An 18,124-nucleotide genomic window follows, 5' to 3' on the forward strand; every position below is an offset into this window, starting at 1 on the left:
GGTATTCCCGGTTTTTCCGGAGTTGTTAAAGCGGCAGCTTTGAATTAAAATAAATAAAATGTATAAACTCTTTCCGTCTCGCGTACAAACGGCAGAAAACACACACACGTGTACAAATATAAAAACTAATAAACCTTTAATATGAGCAGTTTGTACAATTTACAAATCGCATTAAAATGTCTGAAATTATTTGCAAATCCCAAAGTCGAACCACACCCATACAAGAGAAATCAAACTGCATATAATGGCATATTTGAGTTATATCAATACACAGGGTTTACATAAAACATCAGGTGTATGCGTTTAAGCAGAGGAGCCATCACATGAAACACTGACATGCAGCCCCTGTAATCACTGTGGCGGACACGTACAAAAATAGATTACACTGATGCACTAACAACTGGCTGATTTCTGAAAAGTCTTTATTTATGTTGTACACGTCCTGACAATATAAGGTCATCCCTGATGGAGGAAAAGATATTTAACCGGTCCAGCGACATAAGAATATATCAGCTCGGTTGTCAAAAATTAAATAAATACAAGCTTTTGGTTTCATATCAAAAGAAACTGCTACAAAACACCAAATCTCAAGATGTCACGCAGAACTGGCGTTACTCACACTTTAAACAGTTTCTCCATTTGTTAAGCCCGTTACATTATCCAGTAATGCATCACCAGTTCAAAACAATGAAAAGAAAGGGGAAAGGTTTAAGGCACCGTTGGGTCGTCTACTGCAAACTGCTGCAGCAGCCGTTGAGCATTTTAAGTTTGCGCCATCTGTTCAACTTCACACTGCAAAAAGGAAAACGCTCATTGTTCAGACCACCTGGAATCCTTGGCCTCCTTACAGTCTCTGGAATATTTGGACATTAGTATTCTAACCTGTAAAAAACGTGATAGTGCTTTAGAGACAAACCAGTGGTTGTATCAGTACAAGAGGCTGACAGGTGAGGAAACACGATCAGTTCTGTAGGCCAGCATGTAAAGACCACACGCTGGCGCATTAACGACCCAACACGTAAGAGGGGAAACAAACAAGAGAAACAAAAAGATTCGGGTATATAAAGGACTATAACAAGAGACGAGAGCTCCAGGTGAATGTTAAACACTTTGCTATAACAGCAGAGTACTGGGGCGCCCCGCGGGCTGCTGTCCCCCAAATCGAGCCCAAAGAGTGGCTGAAAAACCAAACGCAGCGACCACGACGCGACCACGACGCGACCACGACGCGACCACGACGCGACCGACGCTCCGCTCTTCCAGCTAAACCTCGTGCATCCTTGTACTGCCGAGCGCGGCGTGAAAAATGTGCGCCGAAGGTTTACTTTGAGTACAAAGATGTCGTAAAGCTCGTGCTTCACATATTTACAGCACAACCTAGAAGCCTGTCTTTACTAAATGGTACTAAACAGGTTAAATACACTGTTGTACTGAAAGTTTATGTCGAGGCACGCTCTGCCACATGCAGCCGTACATGGCCAAACGTATTCCATTATAGCAGGACTTTATACTACGAATAATAGAAGACTGGAGTCTCTGCAAAAACCTTAAACATCCACAAGAGCTTTGCTTACTTCTAAAATCTGTGACGTTTCTAATATAAAGAGTATTAAGAAAAAAACAAACACTGCTGAACATCTTCTCTTGCAAATTTCCTGTTTTCAGAAAAGTAAACTGAAACAAATGAAAACGCTCTGCTGTGACACACTGAAGGCTTTCCTGTTATAAAGCAGCAACATCAGACTGGTGCTGTGACGTGGGAGGAGCACACGGTAGGAGGTTCAAACACGAGCCGCCCTCACGAGAAGCCCGGGGAGCTGGCTGAGCGGTGATGCTGCAGGTGGGCTGTAGTGTTCGTGACACTTGTGGCGAGGCCAGAGGCCTTGAGCGGCGTGCTGCAGCCCTGTGCCTGTGGAAAGCGCTGGTGATAGCGGTCCAAGCGTAGATACTTCACCGTCACCAGCTTACCTGTGAAACAGAAGCAATCACTGCAGTGCTCCTCCATACATGAGCCAACCCATCACAGGGTCATAAATCATGAATATGAGCGACATGTATTCCCATAAAGCTGATTCTTTCAATGTTTGTGGCAAACTGGACCTCTAGCAGATGCGTAGCATACGAGGGTTCACCTACAGGTTGCATTTACTTCACTGTCGGCCACGTGCATCGTCACTCAGAAAGCTGGAAAACTATCACGTGAAACGCCTGAAGGACGGGTTTTTGTCCTTCGAGCATCTAAATCATGTCTGTTGATATTTTTGTTAAATTGGTACTGCTGACATAAACCACAGTGATTTGTAGACAGTGTTTCAAAGAGTACAGATTATTGCTTTAAATGTGATTATTTATTAGACTTGATGTTTTGGAGCCTCTGACGGATCCTCCAGCAGTGGTTTTTCAGTCTGGCGCTCGAATCAGTTTTAAATTTTGGTTTTAGGCACAAAAACACTTCTCGACTTGGATCAGACGCAGTTCCCTCTGACAGGCATCCAAGCAGCTGCCATTTTATTTTATTCAATTCTTACTTACAGGCCGACTCTGGAGTCACACTTTAACTTTCTTATGCGTGACACCAGACCGATTTTATTGATAGTATGCTGGTGTGTTTGGGCCTCCGTGACAAAACCATCTCACACTAATAACTTCTGTTTTTAGCCTAACATGTAGCCAGTCTTTGTTGAAGTTCAGTTACTGATATCGATGTTAAAAATCCCCCAAATTAAATTCTCTCTTTTCCGTTTCATAGCCCTACCTTTAATATTCAACACATATTTTAGTTTAATGTTCAAAGTCTTGAATGAGTTCCATCCTTGGATCGCTGTTCCCCTTGTTACAGACCATCCTTACTTACATGGCTTATATCATTTTGTAGGGAAATCCTGCTAAAGCCCAGAGTGAATATCAGAGGCTCCTCAGTGTTGAAGCACAACGTGTCCTGTTTGCTCTCATTTACAGTAGAAACTGATGTTAATCACAGGGTTGACAAACATGTTCCCTTTCTGTGCTCTTCATGTATCACATGAGTAATGATGGCTGTGCATTATAAAACCTTACGTGAGGGTTTGACATAGAAAACTATTTTTTCCAGTCATTCGTATAAAATTCTTCCATGTTTTTGGTTAAACTGAACATGTTCGACAGCAGCACCTGAGCTGTGAGCAGAACTGTTCTAAGGGGGAGATAATCTCGCATCTATCAGAGGAAATCAATCAGGTTATTTGGACGCTGCTTTAGACTCTGTGTGAACTCAATGAGGAGCAAATGTGAGCTGAACATGATTGTATTTCACAGCACGTCACTGAACTTGATCCAAACATCTCAGTGGTTCCTTTAACTGCAGCACGGGAGTAGCATCATGGAGATGATCAAAACTTTGAAAAGCAGCTGTAATCCTGGCTCCTGTTCAGCAGCATCAATACTGGCGTGGACTCTGGCAGCAGCTCCAGCTGCACTTACAGTCCACTTTCATTAGGAGAGTTTTGGGAGATTTACCTACGGTATCTATTTGCTTCCATCAAATTCAATATGATCATTTTTTCTTAAAACTGTATATTTTCTCAGACATTCGCTATATTTCATGTTTTATTGTGAATAACATATCATGTGTGATTTACCATCAAACCAGGAGCCATGAAGCGCCTTGAAGGCTTTCCCTGAGTACTCTGCAGAGAGACACTTGACATAGACGCAGCCCTGTGAAGATAAAGGAGGCGGGAGTGACACGTGCAGCTAACAGCATTAAAGCCAAACTGTGGGCAGGCACAACGTACCTCTCGTGAGGTCTTGTCCACAGCTATATGGACAATGCCATCATTATCGCTGCATTTCTCCAAGATGGCCTCACGAATGGCTAGGTCCCAGTTCTCCCCCACCTCCCTGAAAACATCAGGTAACAAGAGCAGAAAGTCACGTCTGTAAACACTGAGGACAGAAGCATCAATCGTTTGTCACCTCTGTTCCATCAGGACAGAAGGGCGATAACAAACGTGTAGTTCTTAAAATGATATAAAACACCAGCTTCCAACAACTTTCCACCCAAAGCAGAGCTGCTGGACAGGACTTTGCTAAATGTGCAAGGAAATTGTTGCTTCAACCTTTAGCAGGAACAAATAACACGGAGCCAACAGGTCAGCAGACGATGCTCTTAACACGGGACTGCATTTCCCCTCCAACATCTGGACTCTGCAGAAAGTTGTCTGGGAACTTTTGGGAACTTTAGTTCTGCTTTTTATAAAATCGTCCCAGCTTCCACCTGCAGCTGGATCACTTCCTGTCGGACAGACTAGGCAGGCATGCCTCACTCTCAGTGCATCGACACCAGTTCCCCCAGGACTATTTACACTTTCTCCTCCCTGTTCACCAACAGCTGCACCTTTAGTCACCAGCCCATCATCGGGCTCATCTCAGGTGCAGACGAGTCCATCTGTAGGAGGGAGACTGACAGCCTGGTGAACTGGTCGAGTCTCACAACAGCCTGTTTGTAGATATGGACGCCTGGATATGCAGACTCACTGTTTGCAGCTTTAACTGCTTCAACTCTTCTGGCAAGGCTTTCCACAAGGTTTAGGTGTGTGCTCATAGGAATATTTGACCATCCAGAAGAACATGTGTGCAGTCAGACACTGGTGTTGGATGAGAATGCCTGTGAAGCAGAGGGTTGAGGGTGGGGTGCCGGGGGAAGGTTGGCTGTCCCAGCTGACAGCAGTCATCTAATCCCAGTAGGACGGCGGGGCCTGGGAGAGAGAGTAGCGACGGGCACGGAGAAAACGACGAGCGACTGAAAAGCTGCTCCGTCAAGAAACGGTAAATTAAACAAACACCAACAGCAGAGTTGCGTGTCTGTGGTGCCGGCTTTGGGGACTGGGGGCGTTACAGCATGGTGTGCAGTTCCCCGTCTGCTTCATCCCAAAGCTGTTCTCTTGGGTTGGGGTCAGGACTCCAGTTCTTCCACAACAAACTCACTCGTCCATGTTTTTAATGACTTGTTTTGTGTCCTTGGGTGCCGTCATGTTGGAACAAGAAGGGCCCATCCCCAAACTGGGAGCACGAACCTGTCCAAAATGTCTTGGTGTGCTGAAGCACAAAGAGTTCCTTTGACTGGAAGTAAGGGGGCAAGGCCGACTGCTTAAAAACAGCCCACCTCCACCAAACTGGACAATGCAGTGAATGAGCACCGTTCTCCATCCATTAAATGGTTATGGTAACATTAATATCCTAATATTACAATCCATCAACAATTGTTTTCCAAAAAGTCTCCATCACATCCCAACGGTGCTCCATAAGACTGATCTAGTGACAGAACATTAGAGTACAATGAGCTCTGTGACACGGAGTCGTATCCATGTCAGCAACAAGACTGAAGCAGCTGATGGCTTTGAAACGATGCTCAGCTGGTACCAAGAGGCCCAACGTGTGGCGATAACATCAGCCCCACACCGTGTCACTACCACCAGCCTGAGCTGCTGATTACAGGGTCGGTCCGTACTTTCAGAAACAACACATGTTCATCTTTTCCATTTATAACGTACTTAGTCTTGAAAACGTTCTAGTCCTCTACCCTGGGACATCTTTAGTGATGTATGTGATCCTAACAGATCATCAAACATGTAGAAGAAAGAACTTACATGACTGGATCAAACATGTTCCTGATTTTCAGACATGGGGTCAGGCTGTTGGGAGGTGAATTCCTCCGGTCCAACGGAAACGCTGAAACAGCAACATGATCAAACTGTTAACGGGCAGGTGATCGCAGTAAGAACATCTCCATAAAGTTTACAGACTGGTTAACGTGCCATTAGGTCCATCAGCATTTAGACAAACAAGTGGCCTGAAACGCCATCTGATCAACTAGACGCTCTTTAGTGCGTTACCTTTTCCTTGCCAGACTTTGGAGGAGCCCTTGTCACAATTAAGAGAAGGCTGGATCCACCTCCAAACCAGGAAGTCTGCTCCACCAATCCTCTGAGTCTCTGTTCGAATCCTTGATTCATTCGCTGAAAGAAAACTCACGGCTCGCTCCCAAATCTTTTTCATTTTCCTCCTGCAAAACAAAATCCCCAAATCATCAGTACCCCAACTGGGCACAACCCGGAATTTCTCTTATACAATATCCCGTCCATGATGTGGGATACAGACTCATGGAAATGTATCAAATACCTAGAAACAATTAAAATCTATAATTAAATCCAACAAATAACCCCCTATTCCACCCCAGATTAAATGAAGAAATAACAATAATGCACGTCAGAAAAATACCTTCCAAAGGTTACACATAGGGGTGGGCGATATAAACGATATACATTTGGCCAGCGACAGATTTTGACTACACCGCTCTATCGCGATAGCGCATGTTGATGATGTCATCAAGCTGCGCCTGTTTTGGTCGAAAGAATCGCAGCAGCTACAACCATTATCATCTGCAAATGATGGCGGGCGACAGTCACAGCAAAGAGATGAAGCACTTTTGGAATATGGGGAAAGCCAAAAACTGCACTTCCTCCTCTTCCGTAACATTGATTCATTAATGCTGAATCCTCTGCAGCTGCTCTGTTCCCATGTTGTTGCAGTATATTAAACACTAACCTCGTATTGTGGATGAATGATCTCCTGACTGAAGTTTGGCCCGTGTACAGCATCCTGCTATGCGACTGCATTTGTCCCTGACCACCAGAATCCGTCACGTTAACTTTTATCGAGTGGAAAAAAGTTCACCCTCCAGCTTCACTGTGTTTGTTATGCTAACATAGCTGTGTCGCTAGCAATCACGTAGCACAACATTATGTACCAGCTAGTCCAACTTCAGTAACCTGCAAACGTCACTGCTGTTTAGTTTCTGTCTTCATTTATAATGGCACCCAAAGCGCTTTACAATGCCACTATGCATTCACTCTCACATTCACACACTGGTTATTTATGTTGGAAGTGGCAGCAGAGCTGTACGATTTAATTAGTTTCAGAAATCTCTCAGTCAGAACATGGTATGAAATGTTTAGGTGGAAACTAGCGAGCTAACTTCCTGTTAACTTCTAACTCCGTTAAATTTAATAACTTCTGTTTTCATGGATGCCTGGATGTTAAACTTAATACACCTGGTAAAGCAGCAACGCTGATCGTTTTATTAAAGATGAAAGAATTTAGACAGTTTTTAAACTCTCAGTGATGCTGCAGTGTTCGTTTGACTTTGGGACCTGAAGCTGACGGAGTTTTGGACCCAGATTACTCCATGAAGCTCCTCCCTACGGCAGCCGTAATGCTCTGACGATCCATCAAGCTGTGCGGCTTATCAAAGCTGTACTAAAACATTTTTAACAGATTTCTGCCAAAATCGGTCCGAGGTCAGTAAGCACAACCAGAATTCATACATAAGGCCCACTCTCGATTTTTGAGAACATTAAAGGATTTTAAGTGTGGAAAATACGTTATACAGAAGAATATATCGCGATACATATCGTTATATATCGTTACCGCACGTGCTTCAAATTATATCGCAAAATGAGTTACATACTAGTTACACAGTAATTCTACTTATTGATACCTTTCACAAACGGAGAGTTGAGTTTCAATCCAGCTCTGACGTCTGGACAGAAATGTGAAATTTCCTCAAAGACCAACGATGTAAAGTTAAATCTTATAACGTACAAAAAGTTCAGACCCACCTCAACCAAAGAAATTAAAAAATAACTAACTAAATAAATAAATCAGTAATCTGATTACCCGAGGAAACTGCTTTGAGGTCTAACACTAAAGATGGGACTTACCGGTCCTGCGGCTGAACCAGCGAGTCTCTGACGTGCGGGATGGGCAGGTAGGGCTGTAGGTCCTGGTTCTCTTGGCAAGCCTCACCATGAGTCTTCATCACATCTGGATAGGAAGAAGGTACCAAACTCATAAGCAAACACTTCCTGTCTGACATCCAAGTGAATACGGTGCGGTCCTTACCGATGATCCTCTCCACCATGTCGTACATTTGTCTCGTCTCCGCCTCGTCTCTCCTCCAGCGATACTTCACGTAGCACACCACGCTCCACACACAAGCTGCCGCTGTGCAGACAAACACAGCATTCACAGGTTCAAACAGACCAGCTAAACACTGCCTCCACATCTGTATCAATCTAAACTCTGATGGATGAATCACTGAAGCTGGTGCTGCTGACAAGAACGTATTCAGGGTATATTTAGTCATAATATTCGTTTATCCTTGTTTTAAGGAACCATTTCTTATCAATCAGCTGACAACAGAATGTCACTCCTGCTCACCTACAAACTATTTGATCTTTCTGTTTAGTGTCAAAGTTTTTATATCATTTATTGAGAAAAATGCATGAAACAATCATCACCTGTGTGACCAGAAACTTGGTGGGTTTTGCTTTAATAACAATTTGGCCCCATTTTAGTGTCTTTGTAGCAGACCACACTTTAGTTGCCAACAGCAGCTACTGCAGCAGACCATCAAATGATGGCATTAACACCACATGGATCTCACACCTGGATGGGGTTTGACTGATTTCCAAACATCAGTCGAAAGACAAAATGTGTGTTCCTTTACAAATGACTAAAAAATAGATCCCATTAAAAAAAGAAGCTGTGTCTAAATCACGACACACTGCAAAGACATGTTTGATAATTCCTTCTAAAAATGACTCACGTCAGGTGCTCGCCCCTCATTCACAAACCAGATGCAGAAACTGCCCCCGCTACCATGAGGGGAAGGCTTTCTGAATCATCTCGTGAGGGACAGCACCCACCTGCACAGTCCTCATTATAAACTCCATGTTTACAGTTTGTGTAACGTGGTTTATTCACCGACTGCAATGAGGAGGACTCTGTTTATGATGGTGAAGAAGGCTCGGCGGAAACGGCACGTGAAGGACATCTTGGGATGAGTGGACTCCAGCCGAGCGATCTCAGACACCTTAGTCACCGGCTCATCCGGCACCGCTCCCACCAGCCTGCAAACACCGGCACAGAAAGTGAGTGCACGTGTCGCTCTCACGGAGGCAGCGAGGAACTCTTCAAAGAGGCTGAACATTACCTAATGCCATATTCCTGGCCTTTTTGGATGATCCAGTCCAGAGAGTCATTAATTAAGCCTTTAAACGATTTATTTTGAGCCTGCACAGAAAGAAGAGACATGATTCTCATTTATTTTAAGCAATTTCTTCTGATTCACTTAAAGAGCCAGGTGCTATGATGTTTATACATGAAGACTCACATGTGCAAGCACATACGAGTAAGCTGCATTAACCTGGTTACTCCACATGGACAGCAATCAGACTGCTGCCACACTTCGATTTAACTGTGTGATAAAAGATGGAACTGCTGACGTTTCCTATTGAATGTGTTGTTGTGTGGATGTACCAGTAAATACAGCGAGGCCTCATCTATGGACACACTCCGGTTTGGATGATTTGGGTCTCCACAGTCATGCTGGCCTGTAATCACAAGATTAAACTGATGATAATCTCGCTTTAATCCAACTTCCCCAGATCAGCACACACACAACAACGAGCTGATATGAGCGGACAGACCACACAAATGTCACAGACATCTGTTTGTGCTATATGTTTCTGTAAGGACAATAATACAGCCTGTTAGAATCACCACATAATGTCCCATAATGATCATTCTCTGTACTCTGTGTGTGTCTGAAAATTTACTATTAAATCAAATTTCAAAGGAAGTTAAACGATGTAAAAAAATGGAGCAAATATGTTAAAATCTTGTGTTCACATTAGCTGATGTGGTAACTGTGCTGTCATAAATCTGATACTGTGAAATAACCGTTTCCATATACAGTTAATAAAAATTAAAATCATTACCAGCAACAAAGGCCAAGTGGTCATGAAGACTGAGCAGCAGCTTTTGGATCACATCCTTCTGTAAAAAGAAACGCCCGATTATATTAGAAAGTACCAACAAAACTGCACTGATCTGCATATTTATTCATTTTACTGACAAAATCTCTGCAGAGAAAAAGGCCATTACACGCAGAGGGCGTGGCCAAAAAGCAGCACGCCACTCTGAATCTTTCGGTCAAACACAAACACAACAAACATGTTGGGGATTTAAGTTCTTAAAAAACACGTTGTGAAAAGAGTCGACATCATCCCAATGAGCAGAGACGTTTCTGGACAATAAAAAGGAAGAACGACTCTGGGCAGCAGGAAGAATTTCATGGAGGTCACGTTCATGTTTCCGGTGGGCAGTGTGGCAGTGGGAGCTGAGACTAGACGTGGGTTTGTTTTTTAAATCAGTTTCCCAATTCAAATGGATTTTAGTTTGAATAAAGCGTTATTGATTCATTGAATCCTGAATGATTTTCAAGTATAAAATTTGCCAGAATCTCAGGTCAAAGTTCATAAAAATATTTCAACAATCACCAAACGAGAGCAGGACACAAAGACGTAAACACAGAGCGTGGATCGTTCACCCGACGGCACGTCTCAGTGTACCCACAGACCAGTTTACCATCAAAATCTGTTTGATCCTCAGTTACTCTGACACAAAGGCCTCTGCTGTGATGCTCACACCTCTGATCAAGTCTCACAGTGTCAGCTTTGTTTTTATACACAGATATAAACATGGAGAAGTAAGAATAAATGATCAGAATCATAATACTTCTGAGTCAAAACTCCGTGACGAGGCCCAGCTGAGGAGGCAGAGGAATCGTTTCAGAGAGCCGACTGACCCCAAGCAGCGTCTAGATGTGTCTGAGGACAAATAGGATTATTTTACTAAGTGTATCTTCAGAAATGGTGCTTGTTTTGAGCCACGAGCGTACTTGTTGGTGCCAGAAAGTATTAGCACCAAATTTACATGCGTTTTTCTACCTCCACTCAGCAGCCATCTTTAATCCACTGTGGGTAGTTCTTATTTGAAGCATTATCTGAATAAACAGTAGATTCATGGTCATGGTGCCATGTCATCAGGTGTCAGGCAGGTTATCTGACCTGCAGTTTAATAGTTGGACACAGGCCTCTGACAGAAATCGCTCTTCATGAGCTTTTTTATCTGCTGTTTGTTGCAGCTTGGTCAGCTTTAGGCAAAACACTACGTAGGTTGAGATATTCTAAAATAGAAAGCATTGAAGTAGCACTTTTCCACGGTGTTGTTTTGTTTAAGCTGGGAAGTGCAGATACCCCACTTTGCTAATGACAGCGAGTCAACATCTGTCAGAACTTTAGGAACACTGCTGGCGCAGTGCTGTGAAAACATGTTGGCCACCAAACTGATGTGTTTATTTTTGCATGTTTGTTGTGCTTAAATGTTTCAGATCTTATATGAACAAAGATAAACTGAGGAAACTGAAAATGTCATTTTCAGATGATGACATCATGTTTTTAAAAAGCTATCCAACCTACACTGTCACACGCTTGGACACGCCTTCTCATTTAATGCTTTTTCTTTATCTTCATGTGTATGTATGTAGCTAACAAAGAAGTGTAAAACAACTCAAAACATGCTTGAGATTCTTCCTTTGCACATGCTGGTATTCTCCGATGAGCTTTATGAGGTTGTCTGCAACGCTAACAAACTGTGGACGGCGTGCAACTTTGAGGAGTCTAAAATATAAAACACATTTAGAGTTATTTATCAACTTTCTCTTTGCTACATAATTCCATCTTGTTTCATATATTTGATGTCTTCAGTTTGTATCTACAATGAAGAAAGCAGCAAAAATAAAGACAACATTAAATGAGAAGGTGTGTCTTCTGATTGGCTGTCAGTGTGGTTCTATGTAATATGTAAAACTGCCCACTAAGCCTAATAATTGGTGACGCCATGATTTGCAGCAAGAAGTGCAATCGAGCATGTGTGATAACTGCCAATGAGTCGTTGCTATCACTCTACAGGACTTCTGCAGACTTGTTTTTCATGTAGCCACCAAATCTGTTCATTGTTTTTACGGCCTCGATCTTTTTGGTAAGCAGTGGTTTTAGCTTCGAGCTCTCGTGGACGGCATTTTCACCCCATCTCTGTCTTATTGATGCTTCCCTCAGGGCACCAGTAAACCCACTGTAGCGTTCGCATTGCTCACCGCCGCTGATTTTCCTGCTGTTAGGGCGCAAGAAGCCGCTGCAGTATTCTTGTGAACAATAGGTGGCAGCATATCATGACATAAGTGTTGCTATAGGAAGGGAAGAAGTCACAACTGAAAGCAAAGACTTTCCCCGAGTGCCCATATTTCAAACAGCAGTAACAATCCCCTCTGCATACATGTCCATCAGAATGGGACGCCAACCTTGGCTAGGTTGTATTATTAATATTATGAAAACATATAGCTATGTTTTCATATTCAGATGACACCCAGCTTTATCAATCCATGAAATACGACGACAGGTTGTCTTAAAGACAAAGACCTGGGTGGCCTCTAATTTCTTGCTTCTAAATTCATTCAAAACTGGCGTTATTGTACTCGGCCCTGAAAAGCTTACAAACATGATGTCCAACCACATACTTTACACCGACTCTAGTAAAACCTTGGAGTTGTTGTTGATGAGGATTCAATGTGCAAAGTAAACAAATATGCAGGACTCCTTTCTTGCATTTGTGCAATATTTCTAAAATTAGAAACATCCCATCTCCGAATAATGCTAAAAACTGGCTCGTGCGCTTATTACCTCCACACTGGATTACTGTGATACATTATTGTTCAGCTGCCCTAAAAACTCCCCTGAAAGCCTTCGGTTGATCCAAAACGCTGCAGCCAGAGTGCTGTCAGGGACGAGGGCATTGATGATCATCTCTCACACTGGCTTCATGGCTCCAAGTTCATTCCAGAACCTAACTGAAAATCTTTCTCCTCACATACAGGGTTTAAGACCTCATAACAATATCATCTCAACAGAGCACTTCACTCTCGGACTGCAGGCTTACTTATGGTTCATATTTAAAAGTAGAATGGGAGGCAGCGCCTTCAGCTTTCAGGGCCACCTCCAGTTTGGCACAGACATCCTCGCTACCGTTGAGATTAGGCTTCAAACTTTCCCCTTGGATAAAGCATCTGGTCAGGGATGGATCCGGTCACCCTGAACCCTCCCTTAGTTACAGTGCAATAGGCCTAGGTTACTGTGGGCTTCCCGTGATGCATTGAGTGTTTCTTGTTCGCTCACTGTGCTTACACACCTCTCTGTATGTAATCATTATTTATCTATCATCGTTTGCTCTTTTCCACAGTCTGTCACCCTCCCCTGGTTGTGCCAGAGGTTCTTCCTGTTAAATGTTGTTTTTACTTTCCACTGTGTGCTTGGTCACGGGGGGTTGTTGGGGTTGTCTCTGTATACGGTAGAGTCTCTACCTTACAATACAGAGCACCTTCAGTAACTGCTCTTGTGACTGGTGCCATACGAATAAAACTGAATTATTGTTGAATCATAAACACTGTCCTGTACTGAGGCAAGTGAGACTATCTGATAACTCTCCGTTTCTCTCGGTAGGCCGTCCACTCCTGGGGAGTTTCATCACTGGTTCAAGTTTTCTTCAGTTGTGGATAATAGCCTTCACCACAGTTTGCTCCCAAAGCCTGGCTTTGTAACCCTCTTCAGACTGATGGAGGTCAGAGTCTTTGTTTCTTACCTGTTCATACGTTTCTTTAAGTTGTAGTTAATTAATGATTAAACAAGAAGGCAATTACTTTTCAACATATGGCCCATTAGATCTGTATACCTGTGTTCAGATCAAATCCTCATTTATCATCTTGTACCAACTTGGATTATCTGATATCTAATGTCACAATTCAGTTGATGATCTGAAACGTGTGACAAATACACCAAAAAAATAAATAAATCAGCATTGCAAGTTACTGAAATGGTACACACTGTTAATCTAACCATATTTTCTGTGCTGTACATTTGAAAACCTCTTAACTTAAAGAGTAGGGGGAGCCTGAAGAAAGTATTTACTTACATTAGGTGTGTCAAACTCTGGGGGAGGGCTATTAACTGAAAATGAAGAAGAGACAGACAGTCAGGACAATTCTCATAAAAGTTTCCAAAGTACACGGATTGAGAAAAACATCCATAAATTACTTTTTCTGTTAAATATAAAACTGTTAGTGTGTGCATTCGTAGCTTTTGCACATTGTGCATCATTTTAAGTGTAACGTGATTCTTTTGATAGTCACATAATCCTTTTATCTGTAGGGGCACAAAAAACAACTCAGAAATCGGTGGAAGTGAATTTGGAGCGCCGTCCCCGTCCGACTGCTGTTCTGTGCTTGGGCAGACTGACTGTACAGATTCCTGCCAGTCTAAAAATGCTCATCTTTGGATCTGTTTGTATTTGGGAATCTCTCCAACTTTGGTGTTTGTTCAGCAGGAACATCCACTCAAAATACACAAAGAATAAACACTTGAATACATTACCAGGCAATAAAACAACTGCATGCATTACAGTCCCTAAACGTTAACACTCCAAATAGGCAGTTCGCCCAGATACTCACTGACGTTATCCACCTCCATGGCTCCTGAACCCCTCATCCTGAGGTACATGAGGCCCAGCAGCACAAAGAAGAGACACGCCGCTGTGAGCAGGAACATGGACAGGTAGTGAGCGCTAAAACTACCTGAGGAAGCTAGCTCTTCCCTTTTGAACTGCTGGAGAAGCTCATCTTCGGGAGCAGACACGTTTCTCTTGAGCGCTGCGTGGCCGTAGGAATGGTTGGGAGCAGGGGTGTGAGTAGAGTGGTTGCGCCTGTACGTCTGCGACAGACCGCTGTAGGTGGAGAAGTGCGGTCTCAGCTCGGTGCTGTTGCTTCTGGATGCTCCGTCCTCCCCGGTGGCCGGACTGTTTTTACCGGTGTTGCCTTTGTGGTTTTCGGTAAGTGACCTGTAGATGGGTTTCCTTGGAAGTGTGTGACTCCGCGAGTCTCCCAAGCGGCTATAGTCCCTTCTCCTTAAATCATCTTCCTCTTCATCCTCACCTCGACTCCCCCCCATGCTTAGAAAACGACGAGGCGTAGCTTCTGTGTTCTGCCCATCGGTCGCAGACCCTCGATCAGTAACGTCGGAAGATAACGCCACACTGGGGTGGTTTCGTCGAGGCTCCAATCTGTCGCATTCTGGGTCGCCGACGCCAAGCCCACTAACTTCCTCCTCGTCCGAGTCTGAGTAATCTCCAGCTAATTTGCTAGCATTCAGGCGAGACGCCCCGCGACCATTTAAAGAGCGAGATTTCTTTTCCATATCCTCCTCATAATTGTCCTCGTCCCCTGAGTCGTCGTAACGCCGTAGTCCCGCATCGGGACTGGGTCTGTCACCGACTCCCCAGCCCAGTGAGACACGTCTCTCTCCGTTCTGACCCAGGGAAAAATTGCTGCTTGGTGTCGCACTGTGGTCGTACCGACTCTTGATAGCCACACTCGGCGGTGAGGCAGGCCTAATCTTAGGCTGCTGTTGAGAACTGGAGCTTCTGTTCGCTCTGCCACTGGGACCGAGGCCTTTCCTCTTTAGTGGGGTTTCAGCATCAGACTCGTCGGAGCTGAAGCCGAGGAGGGAGGACTTCCGGCCCGGTCTCCTGCTTGTATTCAGGTGCGTGACGTCATGGCTGACTGGCCTAGATGCCACTGTGCTACCGCCGCCAGTGGTACTGTTAATGGCACCGATAGTACGGGTTTTACCAGGTCTTAGTCCTCGCTGCTGTTGCTCCTCGCGAAGCTTCTTGAGTTTCTTCAGGTACACCGGACGAGTGTTTTCAGTAACGGGCCCTGGAGTGAAACCAAAGCGTTTTAATTCCAAAAAAAGCTCCTCATCCGTTAACTGTGTTGACGCCATCTTGAAAAGACCTCGAAGACGGTTCTGTGACGGAAATGACGTAGAGGTGAAGTGGCAACCAACTGGGCTGTGTTCAAAATCACCAACAAGCTGCGAAAATATGTCGCAGACACCCCCTTTATTACGTCGCGGATGTTTTCAAATAATAGTTTGTTTCACTTTTTCTGTGCGCATATTAAAAATCTAATTACTTTTTTTCAAACAAATAGCTTTATTGAACGTGTAAACAAACAAAAGTAACCATCTAACAACTGAAGGCACGGTAACAACGAAAAACATACAATTTCAATATGAAAAATATAAATAAATACAAATCACACAAAAAGGAAAAAGAGTCAGAGAAAACAATCACATTAAATCAAAATTGTTAGGTAATAAAAGTAATTTCACGTCACAGACTCACTGAACCGCTTTACGTCATTCTTCCAGTAATTCCAGTCAGGCTTTGCTTTGAAAAATCTGCATCAGTGAATAAAATATTTTCCAAATAAATTTACTTTTTTTCTCGTTTGTTTGTTTTCTGTTTTTTAAACAATTGTTGTTGTTATTTTTTTATTTACAAATTCCACTTTACTACTCAGTGAATGGAGTAAATGGTCCAAAAAATGAACGAGAACATCTTCAGAGACTGGATGAAGTCCTGCAGCGATTAGAGGAGGCGGCCCTGAGTTTAAATGTCAGTTCACAGAGAAAGAAGTGACATTTTTAGGACACCGGGTGGATAAGACAAGCTTACATCCAGTGCTGGCTAAAGTGAAAGCAGTGCAGGGGGCGCTACCCCCAAAATCAGTGACAGAGCTCAAAGCTTATTTGGGGTTGTTGAACTACACAGCATTCTGATTTTAAGCCCTACAGACAGAGACACCAGGAGATGAGTGTGCAGGGTGGGTGTGTGCTGTGGGGGGCAGAACGAGGTGGACGCCAATGTTAGAACAGCTACATCAGTCACAACCAGGAAAAGACGCATGAAGGGCCTGGGCAGAAGCTCATGTGGTGGCCACATATGGAGACTGACACTGCAGACAAGGTGAAGTACTGCAGTACTTACTTTACGCAGTAAGTACATTACTGTACTATATATGTACTGTATATGTACATACACACACACATATATACATATAACCAAGTACCTGCAGAGGGTCAGGCAAGTCCTGAGGAGGGAAGGAAGGGGACCGGGGACTGGTGAGTGTCAGCACCACAGTCCAGGATGAGACAACGAACATCCAAGAATACATCAGGAAGATGGCCCCAACTGACCGAGTGCTCAGTGAATACCTCAGGCAGCAGAAACCCAAGAAAGAGGAGGGAGACGAGGAACCATCATGGAAGGACAGGCCCCTGCACGGTATGTACCACCGGCAGATAGAGGAGGTGGCTGATATCCAGAAATCCTACCAGTGGCTGGACAAAGCTGGACTGAAAGACAGCACAGAGGCACTAATCATGGCAGCACAAGAACAAGCTCTGAGCACAAGATCCATAGAGGCTGGGGTCTATCACACCAGGCAAGACCCCAGGTGCAGGCTGTGTAAAGATGCCCCAGAGACAATCCAGCACATAACAGCAGGGTGCAAGATGCTAGCAGGCAAGGCATACATGGAACGCCATAACCAAGTGGCCGGCATAGTGTACAGGAACATCTGTGCCGAGTATAACCTGGAAGTCCCGAGGTCAAAATGGGAGATGCCCCCAAGGGTGGTGGAGAATGACCGAGCTAAGATCCTGTGGGACTTCCAGATACAGACGGACAAAATGGTGGTGGCTGACCAAAATAGGCGAGTGGCTCCAGCAGATCCCGGGAACAACAGCAGAGATCTCTGTCCAGAAGAGCGCAGTCCTGGGAACAGCTAAGATACTGCAGGACCCTCAAGCTCCCAGGCCTCTGGTAGAGGACCTCAGCTTGAAGGATAGACCGCCCACAGGGGCGAGCTGGGTGTTTTACATATGTCTTGCAGTCCTGTGTTGATTTCCTGTCATACATAGCACCGTGGTCTTGGAGGAACGCTGTCTCGGTTCACCGTATGCTGCACCACTGTACATGGTTGGAAATAAAGCCACTTGACTTGAAAATATATTTTTGGATTTCAAAACAAAAGTTCCCAGTTACTGTTGAATATGCCTAACATGGTAGCAACATATCCTGGGCGTGTTACTCTGAAGGAAGATTTCTGGGCCTGGATTTTGAACTTCTGGCTTTCGGGTTGTGTTCATTAGATCTATTCCACATTTCTCTACAAGCTTCTCTGTTGTTTTTGCTGTTTACAGATATAACCTATAACTGATTTTAATGATGTCTTACAAGACCGAACAAACTTCAATCATATGTCATGTGTCAACAGATAAAGCCAAAC

The 18,124-nt window shown here is 44.0% G+C and overlaps 1 protein-coding gene across 1 annotated transcript; it reads right to left on the reverse strand.

The window, feature by feature from the left end:
- Nucleotides 1–119: 119 nt before the first annotated feature.
- On the reverse strand, nt 120–15,816 carry lemd3 (LEM domain containing 3). Its single transcript, XM_085437744.1, has 13 exons — nt 14,444–15,816; nt 13,909–13,943; nt 9,822–9,879; nt 9,361–9,434; nt 9,035–9,114; nt 8,806–8,951; nt 7,942–8,043; nt 7,761–7,863; nt 5,874–6,043; nt 5,628–5,709; nt 3,774–3,879; nt 3,618–3,696; nt 120–1,968 (listed from the first exon to the last, which is right to left on the reverse strand). The coding sequence occupies exons 1-13, from the start codon at nt 15,771–15,773 to the stop codon at nt 1,799–1,801; spliced, it is 2,535 nt and encodes an 844-aa protein (XP_085293870.1). The 5' UTR covers nt 15,774–15,816; the 3' UTR covers nt 120–1,798.
- Nucleotides 15,817–18,124: the final 2,308 nt, after the last annotated feature.

Source organism: Copadichromis virginalis, linkage group LG17 (genome assembly GCF_057382275.1).
Source record: "Copadichromis virginalis isolate Kocher_CV1m ecotype Utaka linkage group LG17, C_Virginalis_male_GT1.1, whole genome shotgun sequence".
Classification (NCBI taxonomy): Eukaryota; Metazoa; Chordata; class Actinopteri; order Cichliformes; family Cichlidae; genus Copadichromis; species Copadichromis virginalis.

Bases quoted from the DNA above. Each gene is read 5' to 3' on its own strand.
- lemd3 (XM_085437744.1), bottom strand. From the start codon at position 15,773: ATGGCGTCAACACAGTTAACGGATGAGGAGCTTTTTTTGGAATTAAAA. The intron at 5,710-5,873 runs GTAACGCACTAA...TTGCTGTTTCAG, and splicing joins CAAAGTCTGGCAAGGAAAAG to CGTTTCCGTTGGACCGGAGG. The intron at 3,697-3,773 runs GTACGTTGTGCC...TTATCTTCACAG, and splicing joins TGGACAAGACCTCACGAGAG to GGCTGCGTCTATGTCAAGTG.